The 23,542-nt window shown below is 35.8% G+C and overlaps 1 protein-coding gene across 1 annotated transcript in view; it reads left to right on the forward strand.

Moving 5' to 3' along the window:
• The first annotated feature begins 8,655 nt into the window (after positions 1–8,655).
• The window catches only part of LOC134257884 (uncharacterized), a 32,135-nt gene continuing 17,248 nt past the window's right edge, over positions 8,656–23,542 (forward strand). Inside the window, exons 1-2 of the mRNA XM_062740462.1 lie at positions 8,656–8,840; positions 15,874–16,034. Of these exons, the coding sequence (XP_062596446.1) occupies positions 8,674–8,840; positions 15,874–16,034 (328 nt within the window). The 5' untranslated portion in view covers positions 8,656–8,673. The remainder of the gene's footprint in view (positions 8,841–15,873; positions 16,035–23,542) is intronic.

Here is a 23,542-nt window from a genome sequence, read left to right on the forward strand (position 1 = left end):
ACCATTTCTTTTGTCATTAATATTTTTTCTATACATGTTTTGATTAAAGAGGCAAAAACAAAAATTTTTCAAAAAAAAAAAAAATTGCCTTCCTACCTACCCTATATTTTTTCAGCCTGAAAGCAGAAACAAACATATTTTTTTTCTAGGCCTAATTTTTAAAAAAAATTAAATCGCTTAATATGATTGTTTCAATATAATAAAACAGTTATGGAATAGGAACTTGAGAAATAGTAAATTTATGGTTCCCTTCGGCAGGAAAATATTTCCTGAGGTGGTGAAGTTTCCAAAATCCTTCCTCGGGGAACCATAAATTTGCAATTTCCCTCGTACCCATTCCATAACTGTATGTAGTCAAATATGCCTTTTTATGCGCCCGGATCGATAGATCCAGGGCGTATATTGTTTTTGTCCTGTCTGTCTGTTTGTCCGTTTGTTTGTTAGTTTATTTGTTTGTCTGCAAACTTTATCCTTAGCCATAACTTTTTAAACCATGAGAGATAGAGACTTCATTTTTGGTATGCATACACCACCAATTATGCTCTTTCAAATGACACCAAGGTAAATGACCTTGTGACCTTGACTGTGACATATATGCTAAAAATAGCTTTTTATCTGCAAACTTTAACCTTCGCCATAACCATGATAACTTTTGAACCATGAAAGATAGAGACTTCATATTAGGTTTGCATACTCCTCTTATTAAACCCTTTCAAATGACATCAAGGCCAATGACCTTGTGACCTTTACTATGACCTATATCCTAAAGAAAGTTTTTTCGTACCTTTGCCATAACTTTCGAACCATAGAAGATAGAGACTGTATTTAGTATGCATACTCCACTAATTAATTTCTTTCAAATGACACCAAGGTCAATGACCATGTGACCTTTATGCTAAAAATAGTTTTTTCGAAACCTTGCCATAACTTTTGAGCCACAAGAGGTAGAGACTTCATACTTGGTATCCGGCATACTTTACTAATCAATTTCTTTCAAATGATTCCAAGGTCAATGACCTTGACTGGGATATATATGCTAAAATAGCTTTTTTTAAAAGATTTGTTGCCACAGGGCGCATAGTGTTTCACAAACACATCTTGTTTGTAAATAATTTATAACATTGTTCAAAACTAACACGTCATACGATAATTTTAGCATAACTCATGCAGTAGTCTCTAACATCAGTGAGTTTCTTTAAAAATACGGTAAAAGAAATACTCAAATGAACCATCCTGACACGGACTTTAACCGCCAAAATTTCCACCTTTAAAAATATTGTTGCTTAAGACATGTCGTAATGAATTATCCATATTGCACTGACAGTGACCAAGTTCCTATATGAAATCGAAGAAAACAACAACAAAACCTATTTATTTGTCATTACTCACCGTTTATAGATGTAAGGACTGAGTTATTGACATCGTATGACAATATATTTATAACCGCTGATTCCTTGTTTCTTTTTCGGTCATCCTGGAAAGCGATTGGCTGCAGCGAAGTCATTCATTTAATGTCGACTCTAGGGTGTTTCAGCTCTAGGATGTTTCAATCCAAATTTTGACGCGAGTAATCTGCGTAGGTGTTTAATAACTGCCTGGTTGCAGACATTTGAAATGTGTTCGATTTTTAAAATCATTAATTGGAGTGAATTCCCGTTCTCTGATTCTTTTCGGGAAACTTTCACATTTTTAAAAATTAATTATCGATAATATATTCTGAACGGGATTGTTTTTTTTTTAAATTTTTTGTCGCCCATGCATGTGGCGCTGTGGCACGAGTGTGACTGTCTGTTTTAGACAGGCACGTAGCATCGTTTTAGAAAGTGGTGGGGGGGGGGCAACCAGAGAATTTTTTTTTTACTTACCTAAAAAAAGTTGACAAGCAAAAAAAAAAAAGTAAAGGAAGTGTGGCTAACTTTTTTTCAAGGCCAACTTTCAGAGCTAACTTCCTTTCACTTACATTTTTTTTCCGTACAATACTACATATCCTTCATATCATTTTATCCTGCAACTACCCCTTGCATTGACCTAATAAAGGTAACCTAATAAACCAAAGCTTTATCCGGTCACTGCCCTAATAAAGCCTCGTGCATGTATTCCGACGTTCTAAAAGCATTGTGACGTCACGTATTCTGCAATGTTTACGCCATGGCGTCATAGTTTCAACTGCAGAGATGTGCCTAAATCTGTCGGAAATAGCTTGTTTTGGACGTTCAAATGTAAAATTTTGTTGCAGGATAAACAAAATACATGATAACTGTCTTGAAATATAAGCGATATTTGGGCTCGGGTCGAAAACGTAAGAGGGCTCGGCAAGCCTCGCCCTCTATCACGTTTTCTTACCCTCGCCCAAATATCGCTTATATTTCAAGACAGTAACCATGTATTTTATATATAATATGGTAAGAAGTGGGGGGGGGGGGGCAACCAGCCTTTCAAAAGACTTTTAGTAGTTTTAATAGTAAATGTAGCTTTAATAGTAAATGTAATGATGGGGAAAAAAGTGGGGGAGGGGGGCAGGCCCCCCCCCCTGTTGCTACGTCCCTGTTAGAGTCACGGAGTAAGGACTTGATCCTTATGTCGTGGGTTGGAATCCCATTGTTGGACGCGGAGACAGGTGCTTCAGATGAGACCGAGGTCCTGTGTCGTTTCTGAGTAGGTGCAGGAACGAATTACATCCCCACTGCTAAATGGATAGGACAAAAATTGCAGCTCCCCACCATCAAATGGTGGCATCTACGGAATGCCAAATTAACATATACCATGTAGGGGTTCAAATTTTTGTACCTATCTTCAAATAATTGCACTTACCTTCAAATAATTGTAACTATCTTCAAATGAATTGAAGATATATAGATACAATTGAATGAATGAATGATAGGTACAATTGAATTAAAGATAGGTGTAAATAATTAAACCTATATCTAAATATTTATACCTAGATACAAATGAATTATACCTATCTTTCATGGAATTACACCTATCTTCAATTCTATTAAAGATAGGTACATGTATATTTGAATTGTACCTATCTCTAATTCATTTGAAGATAGGTACAATTGATTTAAAGATAGGTACAATTGATTTGAAGATAGGTGCAATTATTTGAAGATAGGTACGAATATTTTATATGTTAATTTGGCGTTCCATAGGCATCTGCATATGAGTAAAATTTGAGAGAGGGGCGTTAAACAGCATATAATCAACAAATGTTTCATTGAATGGTCTTCGCAGTGGTTCATTCATTAAAATTATAAATTGCCTTTTAATTGAAGTACGATTCCCCTTAGAAAAATTCTCACTTCTATCCTACACGTGTAGGCCGTGTTCTGATCAGGTTTTTTTTTAGCTCACCTGAGTTGAAAGCTCAGCCCTGTGAGATTTTCTGATCACCCATTGTCAATCGTTCGTCAGTCTAGCTGTCCGTCCGTCTGTAAACTTTTTCACATTTTCAACTTCTTCTCAAGAACAACTGTGCCAGTTTAAAGCAGACTTGGCACAAAGCATCCCTGAGTGAAGGGAAGTTAAAAAATGTTAAAATGAAAGACCAAGCCCTTATGAAAGGGGCTCCGAGATTATCAAGAAAAGACTAAAGTAGGATGGGGTTTTTAAAATATCTTCAAAAACCACTGGGCGAGAAAAGCTGAAATTTATGTGGAAGCATCCTGGGGAAGTGTAGATTCTAAATTGTCTAAGTCATGACCCCAGGGATAGGACTAGACCTCAATAGGGAATTCAAGTTTTACATTGAGATATATGGGGAAAAAATGTTTAAAAATCTTTTTTTTCCCAAATCATGACCCCGTGGGTAGGACAGGGCCACAATATAGGGATTTTAAGTTTCGCACTGAAATATATAGGACCTGGGGATACATGTAAGTTGAGGTCACAAAAGGTATTATAAGGCGGAATCTGGTTAAGAACAGCGTGGCCAAAGTTACTCAGGTGAGCAATATTGCCGATGGGCCTCTTTTTTAATTTTCTATCAACTCAATATTCAATCGTGTGCTGAATAACCTGATAAAAGGGGTTTTATCACCGATAAATATGGTGTCTGGATAGGGCCATTTGCGACATCGCGTTCAGATAAACGAGACATCGCGCTAACACACAACACGCTGTCGCGCTAACACACAACACGCCGTCGCGCCAACGCAACTTTGCACAACACGCCGTCGCGCTAACACAACTTTGCACAACGCGCCGTCGCGCTAACACACAACCTGCCGTCGCGCTAACACAACTTTGCACAACACGCTGTCGCGCTAACACAACTTTGCACAACGCGCCGTCGCGCTAACACACAACGTGCCGTCACGCTTACGCACAACACACCGTCGCGCTAACACAACTTTGCACAAAACGCCGTCGCGCTAACACAACTTTGCACAACACGCCGTCGCGCTAACGCAACTTTGCAGTGCGTTAGCGTGACGGCTTGTTGTGTGTTAGCGCGACGGCGCGTTGTGCAAAGTTGTGTTAGCACGACAGTGCGTTGTGTGTTAGCGCGACGGCGCGTTTATCTGAACGCGATGTCGCGCTAACGCAAATGGCCCTATCCGGACACCATAACACACCGTCGCGCTAACGCAACTTTGCAAAACACGCCGTCGCAACTTTGCACAACGCGCCGTCGCGCTAACACACAACACGCCGTCGCGCTAACACAACTTTGCACAACACGCTGTCGCGCTAACACAACTTTGCACAACGCGCCGTCGCGCTAACACACAACGCGCCGTCTCGCTAACACACAACACGCTGTCTCGCTAACACAACATTGCACAACACGCTGTGGCGCGTTGTGTTTTAGCGCGACGGCGCGTTGTGCAAAGTTGCGTTAGCGCGACAGCGTGTTGTGTGTTAGCGCGACGGCGCGTTTATCTGTACGCGATGTCGCGCTAACGCAAATGGCCCTATCCGGACACCATAGTGTGTTGTGTGTGAGCGCGACGGTGCGTTGTGCAAAGTTATGTTAGCGCGACAGCGTGTTGTGTGTTAGTGCGATGGCGTGTTGTGCAATGTTGCGTTGGCGCGACGGCGTGTTGTGTGTTAGCGCGACGGCGTGTTGTGCAAAGTTGTGTTAGCGCGATGTCTCGTTTATTTGAAAGCGATGTCGCGCTAATGCAAATGGCCCTATCCGGACACCATAGATAAACACTTTACAAATTTAAATATTATTACTTTTACATTTTGAGTTATTGGTACTTTATAGAATTTTTTAAATAACCATTTTCATCTGCCAGTTCTAACGTTTATAAAATATTGAATTATCATATGCATGTAGGCATGAGTGAAAGGACCATGCAAATGGTCTCATTTACTCTACTTGAAATAAAAACAAATCGTGACATTAATTAATTATGTTAGTAATGACACATTATAAATTTATACGAATTTTTATTACATGGGGATTTGGAATTGCACTGCTTTTGATACTGACCTTCTCAGCGAGTAATAACTAAACGTGTGCAGCAAATCGCAAGGCGTATTTAGTATCCTTTAACCAAAAGCCTCTTCCCCCCCCCCCCCCCCCCCCCCCCCCCCCAAACAGCTTATTTTTATGAAAATTACTTTCGAAGATGCACACAAAGTATGTATACATGACAAATGTACAATGTACTTCATCCTGTGTGTTTGCTATTGAACTGTTTGTTAAATTCTATCTAGATTACGCTGATTTGCTATGATCAAGATTGTATTCATTCCTCTTCCATATTAAAAAATACCCCCTTGCATGATTCATTGGCACATTATGCCAAAAAACCGGGAATTTCAGTGATACAGCCTTCATTTACATTTCTGCGTATTAAACTTCTTGTTCTATTTTTATGTCCTAATTTTTTATTCTTTTTATTAATTTTGTTAAGCCTTATTCAAGACTGAGAAAGTACCTACTCAAGACTGAGGACTTGTAAACGTGCGAATATTGAAACATTTTTTTGTCATCACTTCCTTTTTCTTGTTTACAATAAAGTTGTCCTCTTTCATTGGCCGTTGAATGTCAGACATACTTAAGCGACACTCAAATAAAAGTTAATTAGATAATAATTTCACAGAATCATGTACTTCTCTGGGTATTCCGGCAGTTTCGAAACATACAATGATATTCTTATATAACTTAATTATGCCGTCCTTGAGCTCTATATATTTATAGTCTGTTATGCATACTGTCAGCTTGCGTGTACTGTTGAGATACATGAATACTTGTTATTCTCTAAAATAAATGTTTATTTGAATTTTTTCTTTAAAATATTTGTTATGTAGAATTGATATTATCCTCATAAATGTACATATAATTTTGTCTGCAATTGTACTTGTCCTGTGAATTAAACGTAGCACTTTCGAATTCGCTACACAACTCACAAGACTTTTGAACTAGGTTATAAAAACATTCAACCTACTTGTATTTTTTTATCGACCGCAGCGGCCGATCTATTTCTGGTTGTGTTAGAAAGTGCACATGGGGAAATGAGACGTCATTTTTTTTTATTAGTTCAATAAAATAAGTCATGAATGATAACATGTGTAAAATCACGAGTAAAATGTTTTAAAACTTGCCTTAAATTTTATCATTTGTTTTTATTAGTTTCAATTTTATTATCATTTCTCGTCAGAAAATTGAGAATTTACAAAAATCCAGGGTATCAGTACGTGGTTCACCTTGAGAGGCTTCATCTTCATTTTGATGACAATATTAAAATCTTTAACATTTATCATTGACTTTAGTACATCGACAAATCTATTTGATGGGCAAATTCAATTAAATTTTTATACTGAATTTTAAAAAATTATTTATTTTGCTTTGAAGACAATCTGAAATAAAAATGATCGCTATCTCAGCTTTAAATATTTTGTGTTTTCCTTGCATGGGTGCTTTTAAAATTGTGAAAATACTTTTTGAAAAGCTGAATTTTGTTTGCGGCCGATTTGATGCTTTGCACCAATTATTTTGTTATATCTTGTGGATAAGAAACCGAAACGTTGATGATGGATCTAATCATGGAATTGGTTCAACCTATTACCATTGCCAAAATAATGTTTTCCTGCACTCCTGGATTCTTGGCTAAATAACAAAACATTCTTAAAATCGTGATAAAATATAATATTTCTTCGAAATAAAAGTATGTCAAGTAAGACTTAACGGGTTAAAGCTGACGTTGGACTTGAAAATACATTTTTTTTTGCTATTAACCAGTAAATTCAAAAACCGAATAGCTATAGATCTTTATTATACATGCTCAATGTATTGGGCAACCCAACATGAGTACATACTTTCAACATTTGTTTGTAGCACAAATACATCTTTATACATGTATTTTAAATTTTATAAATAAGCTGCTCTCTGCTCTAAATTTCACTTTAAAAATTCCAACATTGATTTTCATCAGAAAGAATATCAGATTCAAGTGGGAAAAAAGTTTGAATTATGAAGCGTTGCTTACTTCTCAGATACATGTATATGACTATTATATGTCTAATCATTAGGTGAAAAAAAAATTATATGGTAAACAAAAAGATAATAAAAATAATTCACAAAAAAATTTAAAATATGAGTTAATATGAAACAAATATTTACTACCATACTTATCTGAAAATTGGTACCCAAAGTAAGTTCTTCACACAAGAAATACAATTGTGAAAAATATGAAAGCCCTGGAAACACCTGTTCAAAAGTTATGGCCAAGGATAAGTTTTTGAACGGTATATCAAACTACAAGGTCAAAGGGTCCAAGTTGTTGGTTTCTCTAGAAAGGACTAATGTCAAAGGATTACATATATGAAGTATGAAAGCCCTAGCTTTAACCATTCAAATGGTATGGCCTAGTTTCAAGTTTTCTCATAAGTACAGAAATCTCCAAGGTCAAGGTTAAAATATCAAAGTTAATGGTATCCAATAAAAGTTCTTGACACAAAGGATGAATATGTGAAGTATGAGAGTCCTAGTATCTACCGTTTAAAAGTTATGACCAAAGTAAAAGTTTGGAATTTTTGTGTAAAAGTGGGTTAAAGTACAAGGTCAAGGTCAAATTTGGTGGTACCTAAAGAAAGGTCTTGTCACAAGAAATACACTTGTGAAATATGAAAGTCATAGCTCCAAAAAAGTTATGGGCAAGGTTAAAGTTTTTGCGGACGAACAGAAAGGTAGACAGACAGACGGACGGATACGGCAAAAACGATATACCCCGAAACATCGATTACGGGGGCATAAAATTTAATATATCCATATACAATTAGCGTTATCTTTCCAATATCGATTTTAAAAAATAAAAATCAACATTTATACCATAGCTTGTATCTCAAAGAGTTGGTTTTAAGATGGATTTCATTATATAACTCTTGCAGGGCAATTCATTGGATTGCTTTGAGTATTTTCCCCGAATCAGGCGAAAATTGCACCTTAAATGATGGCCAAATTCAAGAAGGTAGTACCGTGTCTGTCCATAATAACACGAAAATCTAGGTCTATCATACACTATACTTAATATACATAATTTGTTGCGTAAATGGGCGGAGCTAACTTAGCAATGCTCAGAAGATGTTAATCATACTGTTTTCAACCAATGGTATTTATAAGTGTGATTTAACAAACAACTTTTGATAGAGAGCGTTTTCCTTTCAGTTTCGACAATGGAAGACGAAGCAGCCATTGCTGTTGTAGGCATTGGTTGTATGTTTCCAGGAGCTGAAAACATAGATGAGTTCTGGAAAGTTCTTCGCGATGGAGAAGACCATGTTCAAGATATACCCCCAGAAAGGTTTAATATTGATGCTTATTATGATCCCGATCCAGATAACCCTCGGAAGACCAATGTTAGGAAAGCTGGACTCATACATAGGTAAGCAATCATTGTTTTTACTTTTTATTGATTTTCGTTATTTTTTTTCAATGAAAAATTTTTGAAAAAGGGTACATTACATTCATTATGATAAGATTTTAGATATAGATAAAAGTACTGCCCCTGTATTGCCTTCTTTAAGAATTACATTTATAAATTTCTATTAAGATAAATTAAAAAAAGCCCCTTTCTTTCCATCTTTTTAAAGTATCCAGAACTTTAAAGGGCTTGGACACATGCAGATCTGAAGTTAATATTATAGGGTTATTGAACTTAACGACGTTCGATCCTGATATTTAAAGTCTTAAACTTTTTTTGCCATGTATATTCTTAGTTTCTACCTACATAGCTTAATTAAAATTCAAATCAAAAAATGGGGGTCAATACGCTTCTTTTGGCGCTACAGTACATCTAATACATGTATGACCTTCTTGCACTGAAATTTGTGTCTTAATTAAAAATTAAATTTTTGACGTTTTCCCTCCAATATTTTTATCCGATTAAAGCATGAAACAAAATGACCTCTAAGTTTGTTTAAGAAAAGACACTTAAAAATCGTGACTAAGAAAAAGTTTCAAATTGCTTCGCATAATCAATTATTTGACCTTTCTGCACTAATAAAAAGTGATTTTTCCGGCAATGAAATTTTAATAAGCAAGAAAATTATTTTAATGTCTTAAACTTTTTCTGATTTTAAGCAAATAGGTCAAATTTATCTTGAATATTTAGAAAAGAATATCAAAAGTGGGGGTATATGGTGTAAATTTTCAGATTTTACAAAAAAACTGTCAATTTTACGTTAAAATTGGCTCAATTTTTTCCGGGATTTTCAGAATATATTGACTATATTTGTCACACTTTTTTAAATAGAATTCATAAGAAATAATTTAATAGATATTTCAGAACCAGCATAACACATTTCACTGCAAAAACAGCTTTGTGTGCAACCAGGTTGGAAAAATAGGCATCCAAAATTAACATTACTGTTATAGTTCAAAATGGAAAAACTGATCATTTTCGTCAAAAAACCTTCCGCCACAAAATATAGTCCCTAGCTTAATCCTACTTGAATGGAATTTAATCGCGTTTTTTTCATTGGATATAGCTAAATTTGCACTGTAGAATTCAGATTAAATGTTTAAAATAAGAACTTGAAAATGATGCAGAATTTTATAAATAAAGGACCTGACCAAAATTTGCTCAAAATCTCAGGATCGAACGTCCTTAAATTGGTGAATATATTGGCACGAGCTCGAGTTAGCCGTGCAAATGCACGAGCTCGCAGTTCGTGCATTTGTACAGCCAACTCGTGCCAATATTCACCAATTTAAGTTCAATAATCCTATAATATTTAATTTTAATATATTTGCACGACTGATATATTCATAGCGCATTTTACACCTAAATATTATAAAATGCGTGTTTAGAAACTTCATTTTTCTGGAAATAGCGCAAACCAATAATAAACAAAGAAAAGAAATTATTGAATAAATAAAATTAATAAAGAAAGAAAGCGAAATTATCAAATAAAGAAAATGAAACTAAAAATAAAATAAGGAATTTATAGATGTGCATGGTAAGGGCCTGGACCAATGAATCATTCCATAAAGCACACGTGATCTGGCACCAAGACAATAAACACTGATAATAAGTCAATATTTCAAACCAACATGACATCTGATTAAGATAATGATACAAAATTTTCATCATATGTTTGATTTAAAATGTTAGACTAATTTTTTATGTGAATTAATTAAATATAACTCAAAAGATATTAAAAAACTAAAATTTTGACTTCAGTCTGTTCTCAGTTATGGTCTTGGAGCCTGATTTCGTTTAGACATTTAAACAAGCGTGATGTTTACATTAATTTTTCACTCAGCTATTCACATATCGATAACATAACCAGCTGGAGTAGACAATAAAAATACTAGACTGGCTTGTCTGTCCGCAATATACAATGTACAGTCAGGTGCATGATCAACAATGTTTAGAACCCTCTACCGGCCGCGCTCATCGGCTGATAAAAACTCACGCTGACATAGAAATTTAAATGTGTCGGGGAAACCAAAATAGATCACAGAGTGCAGAGACATCGGTCGTTATACCGTTACCTTAACTCCCCACCCCACAAACCGCATTTGAGAAAAAATCGTGAGAGATGTTTTGAAACAAACCATAAAAGTATTAACAATAGTTATAATGATCTATTATAATTTTTGAAAATTATTTTGTCATTTATATATACTTTTTTTTTTTAGTTCTCTGCATTTGCTTTTGAATGATGCTATCAATCTGACACCGCCAGAATACTTTCCACATTATATTCGATCCTTTTTTTTTTTTAGATTTTGTTCAACACAATTGTTTAACATTTCACCAGAGACCTATATATATATATATATATATATATATATATATATATATATATATATATATATATATATATATATATATATATATATATATATAGTAACTATATATTTCTCTCTCATTTTATCAAAGCATAATTCGAAGTGATGCACTAACTATTTGTTCGGTTTCTTTTTACCTATTATTTTTAGCTCACCTGAGTCGAAGGTTTTATTGTCCGTCGTCCATCCGTCTGTCCGTCCGCCTGTCCGTCTGTCTGTCTGTCTAGCTGTCTGTCCGTCCGTCTGTAAACTTTTCACATTTTCGAATTCTTCTCAAGAACCACTGAACCAATTTTGACCAAACTTGGTACAAAGCATCCTTGGATGAAGCAGTATTTAAATTGCTAAAATGAAGGGCGAAGTCCCCTCACAAGGGGAGATAATCAAGAAAAGACAAAAATAGGGTGGGTCATTAAAAATCTTCTTCTCAAGAACCACTAGGTCAGAAAAGCTGAAACTTATGTGGAGGCATCCTAGGGTAGTGTAGATTCTAAATTGTTCAAATCATGACCCCCGGGGGTAGGGCAGGGTCACAATGGGGAATCAAAGTTTTACATAGAAAAATATGGGAAAATCTTTGAAAATCTTCTCAAGAACTACTGGGCCAGAAAAACTTAAACTTATGTGGAAGCATCCTGGGGTAGTTTAGATTCTAAATTGTTGAAATCATGACCCCCGGGGGTAGGATGGGGCCACAATGGGGAATGCCAGAATGCCACAATGCCAGAAAAGCTGAAACTTATGTGGAAGCATTCTGGGGTAGTGTAGATTCTGAATTGTTCTAATCATGACCCCCAGGGGTAGGGTGGGGCCACAATGGGGAATCAAAGTATATAGGAAAAATCTTTGAAAATCTTCTTCTCAAGAACCACTGGGCCAGAAAAGCTGAAACTTATGTTGAAGTATTCTGGGATAGTGTAGATTTCAAATTGTCTAAATTATAATAAGTGGGGTAGGATGGGGTCACAATATGTATTACATTGTACATGTCGGAAATCTGGTAAAGAACAGAATGGTCAAAGCTTCTCAGGTGAGCGATGTGGCCCATAGGCCTCTTGTATTTTTTTTATGAAGTTATCTTATAGAATTGAAATTATATTAGTGTGGAGATGCACTGCATCAATCGCTTATTGTGTCTTGCCAACAAACTTTAAAAAGATAAAAAGAGATTTTTTATTGGGTTGACGCTATTATCCAGAAAGGTGGTATAACTCGCACGCTAGATGTCTATAATCTTAAAAATAAATGACCTTAATTTTTGTTGTGTAGTTGACTTTAAAGTGTATATATATATATAAGTTACTGTTGAGATGTGAGTTATACACTTTAGGAACTTGAATAAATTAAGGAAATAAAACGAATGAAATTTTAACAAAATTTAATAAACAAAAAAGTAAATTTTTACAACAAAAACAATTTAAAACAAGAGGCCCATGGGCCTTATAGGTCACCTGAGCATTATTCAACAACTTTCCAGTGATTGAATTTGATCCACGTTTTAAGCCAGATGCTATAGCATTTACAATTTGGTCATCATAACTATACACTTAGCAGTTCCTTAGTTTGGTTACCTAATACCCATAGTAGACAGGTTAGGGGAACAAAAAATGCATTTCAACTAATCAGTAATATTCAGCAATAACCAGTAGTGCCGCTACCACACATGAACCCTTGACTCTTAGGCCTAAATCCACACATTGCACACAATTTGGAAAGGCGTCCTTGCTTTTCAAAAATATTTGATTAATACAAAGGAGCACATTTCAAACAATTCATTCATTTTCAGTATAAGTACAGCCCCCCCCCCCTCTATGGTACAACTGACCCTGGGGCCTTGAAATTTACAATTCTTGAAGATTAGGGCCCTTGCTCATAAATATGTAGGTAGTTCATCTGCTTAAAACCTAGGAGCAAAAAAGAAAATATTCAAAGATTTAATGTTTTTTCACTATACATGTATAATCAATACAGCCCCGCCCTAACACCAGAATCCCTGACCCTGGGGCCATAAAATTCACAATTTTGGTAGATGCACTCCTGCTCATCATAACTATGTACTTAGTTAGTTTATTTAATACCCTGGAGCAGAGAAGAAGATCTTCAAAGAATTCATGCATTTTCACTATATAATCAATAGAGCCCCGCCCATACACCAGAATCCTTAACCCTGGGGCCATAAAATTCACAATTTTGGTAGAGGCACTCTTGCTCATCATATCTATGTACTTAGTTAGTTTATATAAAACCTAGGAGCAGAGAAAAAGATTTTCAAAGAATTCATGTAGTTTCACTGTATAATCAATAGAGCCCCGCTCTAACACCAGAACCCCTGACCCTGGGGCCATAAAATTCACAATTTTGGTAGAGGCACTCTTGCTCATCATAACTATGTACTTAGTTAGTTTATTCAATACCCAGGAGCAGAGAAGAAGATTTTCAAAGATTTCATGTATTTTCACTATATGATCAATAGAGCCCCGCCCTAACACCAGAACCCCTAACCCTGGGGCCATAAAATTCACAATTTTGGTAGAGGCACTCTTGCTCATTATAACTATGTACTTAGTTTATTCAATACCCAGGAGCAGAGAAGAAGATTTTCAAAGAATTCATGTATTTTCTCTATATAATCAATAGAGTCCCGCCCTAACACCAGAACCCCTGACCCTTGGGCTATAAAATTCACAATTTTGGTAGAGGCACTCTTGCTCATTATAACTATGTACTTAGTTTGTTTATTTAATATCCAGGAGCAGAGAAGAAGATTTTCAAAGAATTCATGCATTTTCACTATATACCTATTTAGCCCCGCCCTAGTACAAGAACTCCTTACCCCAGGGCCATGAATTTCACAATTTTGGTAAAGGACTCGATGCTGATTTCAATCATGCAAATAGTTTGACTGCTTGATGTCCAGGAGTAAGGAAGAAGATTTTTAAAGATTACATTAATTTTAGTGGTTTTGGCCCCACCCCCCAGGCCCCAGGGGGGGGGGCAGGGATCATGAAATTCAAAATTTTTGTTTCCCTTCACCCATAGATGCTTTGTGCTATTTGGTTGAAATTGGTTCAGTGGTTGCAGAGAAGCTGAAAATGTTCAAAAGTTTACGACCGATTGACGACGTACGTCGACGGACGAAAACAGATAGCAATAGGTCACCTGAGTGACTCAGGTGACCTAAAAATATAGAAATGAAATGTCTATCACCAGCACGTCAGTCCTGGAGAGTAACCTTTAAAACGTAGTACACATTCACCCTTGCTGAAGATTTGAGTCTGTTTTTTTTTAATTTCCTGTGGTAAATGTATTTTTCTTTCACAAAACAAATTGAATATAATTTCACAAATAACACATATTTGAGTGTTTTAAAACTTTCACAATGCCGTCTGGATTAACGTTGGATTAAATTGATAATATTTCAAAAAGGTGAATTATTTATTTAATATCAACACATAACTTTGAATTTCTGGTCCCGAGGTGTCCGTCAGGCTGCCGTACTCTGTCGCACTCTTTCTCACACTTGCCGCTGTAACTGCAAAACCATTACACATTGCAAGCCTCTCCCTCTCACCCTGGGCTGTCGACTGGCTATTGTCAATGTAATTAGCTGTAGTACCCCGCCCAAGACCTGATAATTATGAAACGGGACGAATGTCCGAGGAAATAGGACCCTGGGGAAAAATATAATAAACCAACCATACTAAACGTGAAGATTCAAACAAGAAAACATTTTACAAATTGCATTAAATTTTTCAAATACCTGATGCAATTTGAGTACCCGCCCCGGCTACTTAAACACAACAAGCCAAACAGGTCTTATATCGGCTGTGACTTCCCGAACAATATTTACATTCAAGTAATAGGGGTATCTTAAGGGATTAAATTTAGTTTGTTACAGTTACACATTAAATAAACAAACTAAGAATTAAACAGAAAAGGCAAATGTTATTTAATGACACAACGAAATGGTTATCGAACAGTCTATCCATACACAGAATTTTACAAGACCGTGAAGATTTCCCAGAATGCCCGACCGTGAAGCCGAGCATGCGTCTACCAGAAATATGCATTAGCGTAGTTGCTAGCACTCGAGAGCGCTAGCAACAATATTTTTCTTAATAGCGAGCGCAGCGAGCGTCGCGAAGCGACGCTCGCGAAGCGAGCTCAATAGACTTACGTGTAAGAACAGAGGAAATTCGGATTGAAATATGTACATACGTCAGCCAAATTTCTCTGTGCAACATTCCCAGAATTCCTGCACTACTCAATGTCCTTTGCGCGAATATTGCCGAATAAATAAATAAATAAAAACGTAAAGCATATATCAGACTTTCAGTTTGTAGAAATCTTTCAAAGAAACAAGAAATAACTCTGCAATGTTTTTCGACAAAAATTGCGCTAGTTCTATAGTTTCAAACAGACGCTCGGCTGTCTCCTTAAGCTCCGACTAGCTTTGTGACGTCGTATGACGTCACAGCTAGTCGAGATATCTCGTGCGGCTTGACGTTCGAAGTGGCTGATCTCAAGTGTTTTTGATGGTACAACTGCGCTCGCCCCAACGGTCACACCGTAAAACATATTAGATATAAATCTGTAAGAAATATTTATTTCGATTTCAGTTATGATAAATGGGACAATAGATTTTTTGGGATCAACGATATGGAGGCTGAAGTCATTGATCCACAACAACATTTTGTTATGGAAACTGTGCACATGGCTCTCGAAGACGGCGGTTTTACTCAAGAGAGACTAGACAGCTCCAACACTGGTGTTTACATAGGTAAGATTCTACACTGAATAAATTTGACTTAAAACATGAAGTTAAATATATGTTTACGTAGTTTACAAATAATCATCAATGAAGGTTTGCTTTGGGCTTTTCAATGAAACTTGTTTAGAACGTATGGATACAGTATTTCTTTTCAAGTATTAGTGACCGTTATATTATCGTTAAATATAAAGTTGATCTGTATGGAACGCCACAGCTGTCTTAAGGGTACAAAATATGCATCATGGTGTCAGTTCGAAATAACATTAAGTCCTTCTAACCTTTATATCAGTAAGTCCACTTAAGGACATACCCAACGTACCTCACTTACTGATAATTTTTCAAGATATTCTAAATTTACACTTACAATATCATTACATGTTCTTAGACAAAAAATCAGCATGCATTACCAGGGGTTTTGAAAAGATATTAAATTGTTAAAAATTTGCATTATTCAAAGAAAAATACACAAAAATTACAAAACTAAAATTCCAGATTTTTTTTTCATTAAAAATTGTTTTAGAAGAGGTGTACAAATCCATATATAGACATTAAAAGTATTGCACACGGGTCCTTCTGTTAGTGGAACTCTTCAACTCCAGGGAAGAACCCAATAAAGTTCAAACTACATTGCTTATGACCTTGATACAATATGTCGTCAATTCTTCATAGCATTAAGTCCACTTTATATAATATTTCGTCCATTCTTTATATTCTAAGTCCACTTAAGGTCACACGACATGTTCCTCAAAAATATATGATTTTTCCTGAGAATTTGTTACTGAAGTATTGGTACTTAAACAATATTCCTCACAAAAAATTAGGGTACCTTACCAGGCATTTGGACAAGATACCACGGGGTCATATTTCTTATATGACCATTATGGGTAATCATGCGAATGACCTATATCACAATTTTTGGTGTACTTATATTTAACAACATTTTGAAAACAATATAGATATCAGAAGAGAATGACAAGAAGGAAAAAAAATTATGCAATACCAAGAGATACAAAACATCTATATGATGAACATGTCGTCAGACCTTAATATAATATGTCGTCAATTCTTCATATCATTAAGTCCACTTTATATAATATGTCGTCAATTCTTCATATCATTAAGTCCACTTTATATAATATGTCGTCAATTCTTCATATCATTAAGTCCACTGTATATAATATGTCGTCAATTCTTCATATCATTAAGTCCAGTTTATATAATATGTCGTCAATTCTTTACATCATTAAGTCTACTTTATATAATATGTCGTCAATTCTTCATATCATTGAGTCCACTTTATATTTTATGTAGTCTATTCTTATATCATTAAGTCCACTAAATAAAATATGTTGCCTACTGTGGTTTCATCAATTTTCGTTGGCATCAAATTTCGTGGATTTTGTAAAAAAGACGTTTTCGAGGATACGTAATTTCGTGGACAAAAGCATTGCCTATACAAATGAATGTCATATTTCGTAATTCAATGAACATTTGAATTCGTGGATCTACCCAACAACGAAATCCACGAAAATTTAATGTATATAATGAAGGCTTGTCTTTACATCATTAAGTCCATTTTATATATTACTAAGTATGTTGTCTATATCCTATATCATGAACCCACTTTCCTCTGTAATACTGGTATGTAGTGCAGAAGCTATACCATGCTGACAAATCAATGTACTATTAAGTCGGATGCATATAGCATCTTGTCAAAATACAAGAATGAAGTTAGCAGCCAATAACAACAACCACTAAGAAATCCATCAAAAGACTGAGAGTACTCGGGCGCAATAATTTTTGACAATAATTATTTCTTAAAGAATCAATGCAACAGTTTATTACTTAATAAAACAAATACTTGAAGGGGAAATATACTGATAGAAAATGGGAAATATACTGATAGAAAATCTATTCTTTTTCACGTTCATTTTCCCAGAAAGAACAAGGGCGCTCTTGATTGGTATTCGGCAGGAATTTGAGCGTACCTGATAAGTGAAAATTTCTTTGATCTGTAACATGATTTTTTTTTCATTCTTATGATGTATCGGGTTCCTGTGAAATAGGAAAGAGAAATATTTTCTCAATGTTTAGTTTTGATTTGTTAAAAGATGACTTGAAAAGTGGCTTATAGATGAGAAATTTTTCCAATAAACATTTTTTATCTGTGGGTCATCTTCCCATGAATTACGTAGAATCATTATTTGTGTGTATTTAAATTCCAAGAATAAAAAAAATTGTTTAAAAAATGGAGGAAAAACACAGGAACTACAAAAAAATGAACTTTCTCCCAAAAATTCTCATGTGTGAATTCAGTGCTTTAATCCACATTGTCGATTGTATGTGTAGCGATGATGGCTTAGAAGATACGTTACCCGACCAGTGCAATGGAAAAGAAATTTGTTTGGTTCGATCCTCGCACGGAGCGTTGAGCTTTTTTTTTTTTTAAATACAATCATTCCAATCTTTTATACCTTTAAGCGGGGGACACAAATTCTCTGAATAAGCTTAAAATTCACATACAGTAATTAGAAAAATAAAAACAAAAGTACTGGTTGTTGTATTTTTTTCATGGTTTTTTTTTACTCTGATTTCAGTTGTATTTTTTGTCCCCCGCTTTGGCGAAAGCGAGGGGACATTAAATCTCATTCGTCTGTCCGTCAGTCTGTCTAGCTGTCCGTCCGTCACATAAACTTTAACCTTGCCCATAGATTTTGATTGAGAGGCGCTGTGGATTTTATATTTCACATGTGTATTCCTTGTGACAAGACCTTTCATGGCTACCACCAAATTTTACCTTTTGACTATGACCTTGGAGTTTAAAAATTGACCCACTTTTACATAAAAATTACTTTTACTCTAGCCATAACTTTTGAACAGTAAGGACTAGGGCTTTCATATTTCATATATGTATTCTTTGTGTAAATTTTTCTTTTTCCTTCTCCCCAACCTCTGTACGTTTTTCTGTCATCTGAGTTTCTTCCCTTCGTGTGTCATCACGGATCCTTACGGCGAACGTGTGATCTTTCTCCCTTCTTTCCACGGGGCCCTGTGAGGTTTGTAGCTGATTTTCAAGTGTCTGTACTTTGATATTTAGATCACATATTTGCCTTTGGGCGTAATCATATCGTGACTGTACGTGACTGTCTGTACTTTGATATTTAGATCACATATTTGCCTTTGGGCGTAATCATATCGTGACTGAAGACTGATGTTTTTAGCGTTAAGATGCTCCAAGTGAGTGCTGTAGGTTTTGATATTAACAACTTGGTCCTTTAATTCCTGAACCTCGTTATGCAGACGTCCGTTTTTGTGCGCAATTTTATTCATCTGTTCAATCATATCCTTCATCCCATTCTCCACACAAGTCTGAAAATTTCTTTGTTGGTTGAATTGTAACAATCTCTCTAGCAGGGTACCATTTTCTTGTTCCAACGCGTTCATCCTTTCTGTCTTAGTCTTCAGCTCTGACTTAAGTTGCTGTATCTCGTTAGTCAGCTTGCTACGTTCTTGAATGGAGTCCACATTTCGACTCATCGGAGTGGAAGCTGATTTCCATAAAACACTTTTATGTCGTTGTTCAACGTTCATTTCTGTAGTATTTGGTTTGCTCGTTCCTACAATGTTGACACTTGTTGATCTGGTGGGCTCTGGCTCGTCTCCGTCCCTCGTTAGTTTCATGTCGCATATACTTGTGTGATGTTTCTTCTGGCACTTTTTACATCTGTTGCGGGATTTACAATCTGTGGCGCGGTGGTTTCCTAAGCAGTTGAAACACAATTTCTTCTGTTTTAAGATGTCGAATCTTGCACTTACTTCTGTAACTTTCTTACAATCCCCTGGAAAGTGATTCTTTGTGCAACAATAAATGCATGGGCGGCTCTTTATCTCTGTTGTTTCGATATAAGGAGTTGACTCTTTTGTTTTCTGGTTTTGTCCATAATGAACATGGCGTTGTTTCTTTGAGGCTCCGGTAAGAAACATTGCTGTTGCGTGGAATCGATCGCTGTTTTCAATCTGGCCTGATTCAAGGATTTTGACTTCTTTGCTGATAGCTTTACGAAGATTGTGTAGTGAAATGTTGTCACCATCGTACTCACGTGCAACGTTTTTCCTGATTTCAGCTGGTAGCTTGTTGATTATGACTGGAATAAGTAAAGCTCCGTACATCTCTTGTTTTTGTCCTAGACACTCCAAACTCCTGACATGAGATTCCAAGCAGTCTCCATAATTTCTTAAACTGATGGCGTCGTTTCGGGGGGCATTCAGTTCCATTAGTGCTCTCATGTGAGCATTGATGATTTTTTGCGGTTGACCAAATCGTTCCTTGAGCAGGTCTATGGCGGTTTCGTAATTTGCGTTTGTGAGAGTAAATTCTGCAATGGTTTGTGCTGCTGCGTCGCGTAATTGAGCCTTGAGATACGAAAACTTTTGAATTGGTGTTAAAGTTTGGTTGCGGTGAATTGTTGATTCAAATGAATCCCAAAACGTATTCCATTGTAAGATATCCCCGTCAAAATCTGGAAGATTTAGCTTCGGTAATCTATGATTATTCGTTGCGTGGTTGGATGGTAATGACAAAACATTTTTCTGCCAAACCTGGTTGCTTTGTTCATTGAGATCAGAGGCAGGAAAATTGTTTAAAATATTCTCACATGCCGTTTCACTTGAGTTAATTGCAGCTGACGTGTTTACGTTACTATCATGAATTTCTAAGGCGGGTACAAAACACTCAGCACTGGCGTTCAAAGTTTCACATGAAACTTTTTCCGTAAATTTTTCTGTTTTCTTAATTTTGCAATCTAATTCGTACATATACTCATCTGTGTTTGTGATTTCTTCTTCTATGTCCTCTTCAGATAAGGCGTCTAATATTCGTTCATTTAGTTCTTGTAGAATTTGTCTTTTTTGCGAGATCTTCTAATTATTTCGACTTCCTCCGTTACTTCACTGGCTGTATTTTCTTTCAAATCCAAAAATCGTCCGAAAAGTTTCGTTACCGCTGATCTGTTACCGGCCCGTACGGCTTTCAGTCTTCCTTCCATTGTGCGTATATTATGTAAACATTCCGTCGATCACGGCACCAAAATTGTTGTGGAAAGAATAGAAATGCGTCTTGATCGTATAGTGGTTTATTTAGACTCTGTTATAAACTATAGAAACATAACGTACAGTATTGTGACGTAACAATAACGTTAACGTACGTTACATAAACCCGCGGATAATCCGTGACACCTTTCATTGGATTCCAACAAGTTTGACCTTTTGACCTTGGAGATTTCCGTACTTATGATAAAACTTTAACCTTGGACATAATCTTTGAACGGTTAGAACTAGGGCTTTCATACTTCACATATGTAATCCTTGTGAGAAGACATTTCATTAGATACCAAGAACTTTGACCTTTTGTCCTTGACCTTGGAGTTTGACCTACTTTTTAAAAAGCTATGACCTTGGCCATAACTTTTGAACAGTAAATTATAGGACTTTCATAATTCACATATGTATTCTCTGTGGCAAGAACATTCATTTGATACAAACAACTTTGAATTTTGAACTTGACCTTGGAGATTTCTGTACTTATGAAAAAATTTAACCTTGGCCATAACATTTGAATGGTAAGGGCTAGTGCTTTCATACTTGATATATTTAATCCTTGTGACAGGACCTTTTATTGAATATCAAGAACTTTGACCTTGACCTTGGAGTAAGACCTGCTCTTTAAAAACTTTAACCTTGGTCATAACTTTTGAACTGTTAGGGCTAGGGCTTTCATACTTTACATATGTAATACATGTGAGGAGACCTTTCTTAATACACAAATAACTTTGACCCTTTGACCTTGGACTTTGCCGTAAATTTCAAGAACTTATCCCTGGCCATAACTTTTGAACTGGTGGTGTTATAGGACTTCATATTTCTCAATCGTATTTCTTGTGATAAGACCCTACTTTGGGTTATAATATTTTTAATTTTTCATTGAAGAAAAGTTTAATCGTTGATTTGTTGCCATACGGGTCATCAGTGTTTCACAAACACATCATGTTCCTTATATTGATAGGGAATATTTGGCATGTGCATTACTTGTGACAAAATATTTCCGAGGATGCTTTGATTTTTTACCCCTTGATCTTGACCTTCATGATTGACCTTATCTAAAAAAAAAATCAACTTCGGTGATATGACATTTGATAGGGCGTTCATATCTGACATAATATGTCATAAAAAATGACATCTCACCCACAAAGACACCGAAAGCGGGGGACCATAATTCTTTGAATTTGCTTGTTATAATTTAAAGTACATATATTGACGTTTCTTTATATTGGGGCCCGAGATGGATATCATCAAATTATACGATTAAACGTTAAAATTATTTTCAGGGCAGTTCCATTTAATTGATCCCGTTTCTTCCTCGACTAACGATCATGGCAATCTCTCATCGATAAATTTTGGTCGGAAAATTGGCATGGACCGACTTTGTTTTCCTCTACATGTGTATTTTCAGTCTTTTAAAATTATCGAAGTTTTTTTCTTTAGCCATGTTAAAATGTTATAATAGGTACGCATGTGTGAATATGCGGAATATGGAATGAGGAACCCCAAACACGTTGCGAACCAATTTTAGACGATTTTGATATATACATATAGCTTTAATGGATAAAAGAGTATGAAAATTGTGAATTCCATGGTCCCTACCTCTTGGGGCTTGAGGGATGGGGCAAAAACCATCAAAATTAGTACTTCCTTAAAAATCTTGAAATTCTTCATTCCGGCGATCATGCAGACAAACTGTTGACATATTTGTAATAAGAGCTAAGTTTTGGGGCATTCATGGCCCTAGGGTCAAGGACTCTAGAGTCAAAAGGGACTCTTATAATCATGTAGTAAAAATGCAAAATTTCTACAAAAATCGTTTTTACCCCCGGGATATTTAGCAGACAAACTAGTTAGGGAGTTTATGATGAACATGGATGCTTGTTCCAAAATGTGTAAGTTCTGGCCTCAGGTTCAGAGGTTCTGATGTTGAAGGGGGAGGGGGATCAATATGGTTTACATTCCGAAAGTGTATTATTTCCTTGAAAATCTTCTGTTCTTGTGGATATTCAAGAAACAAAGTGCATGCGTATGATGGAAAATAGCTCCTCTCCCAGGATTGTACATTTCCTGCCCTCTATGCCAGGGGATCTGGTTTAAGTGGTATTAAGGCGATGCTTTTTTGATTATGCATAATTTGTTGGGAAATCATGTATTCAGCTCCTGAGTTTAAAACTAAGTGCATGGTTATGATAATTAATCATAATAATGCTTCTTCCAAAACTGAGATTTTTATTGCTCCTGGCTGAGGATTTTGATGTTAGAGCAGGGATCTATAGATAAGATATTGAAAAATGTATGTTCTTTTAATATCTTCTCCCCCCCCCTCCCAGGTACAATATATTTAGTAAATTAAATCTAATGTCATGGTTTTGATGAGGTAGAATGTCTCTTCTTAATTATAAGATACATAGCTTCTT

Source organism: Saccostrea cucullata, unplaced genomic scaffold (assembly GCF_032062105.1).
Source record: "Saccostrea cucullata isolate Sc308-1 unplaced genomic scaffold, CSIRO_AGI_Scuc_v1 ctg2831, whole genome shotgun sequence".
Classification (NCBI taxonomy): domain Eukaryota; kingdom Metazoa; phylum Mollusca; class Bivalvia; order Ostreida; family Ostreidae; genus Saccostrea; species Saccostrea cuccullata.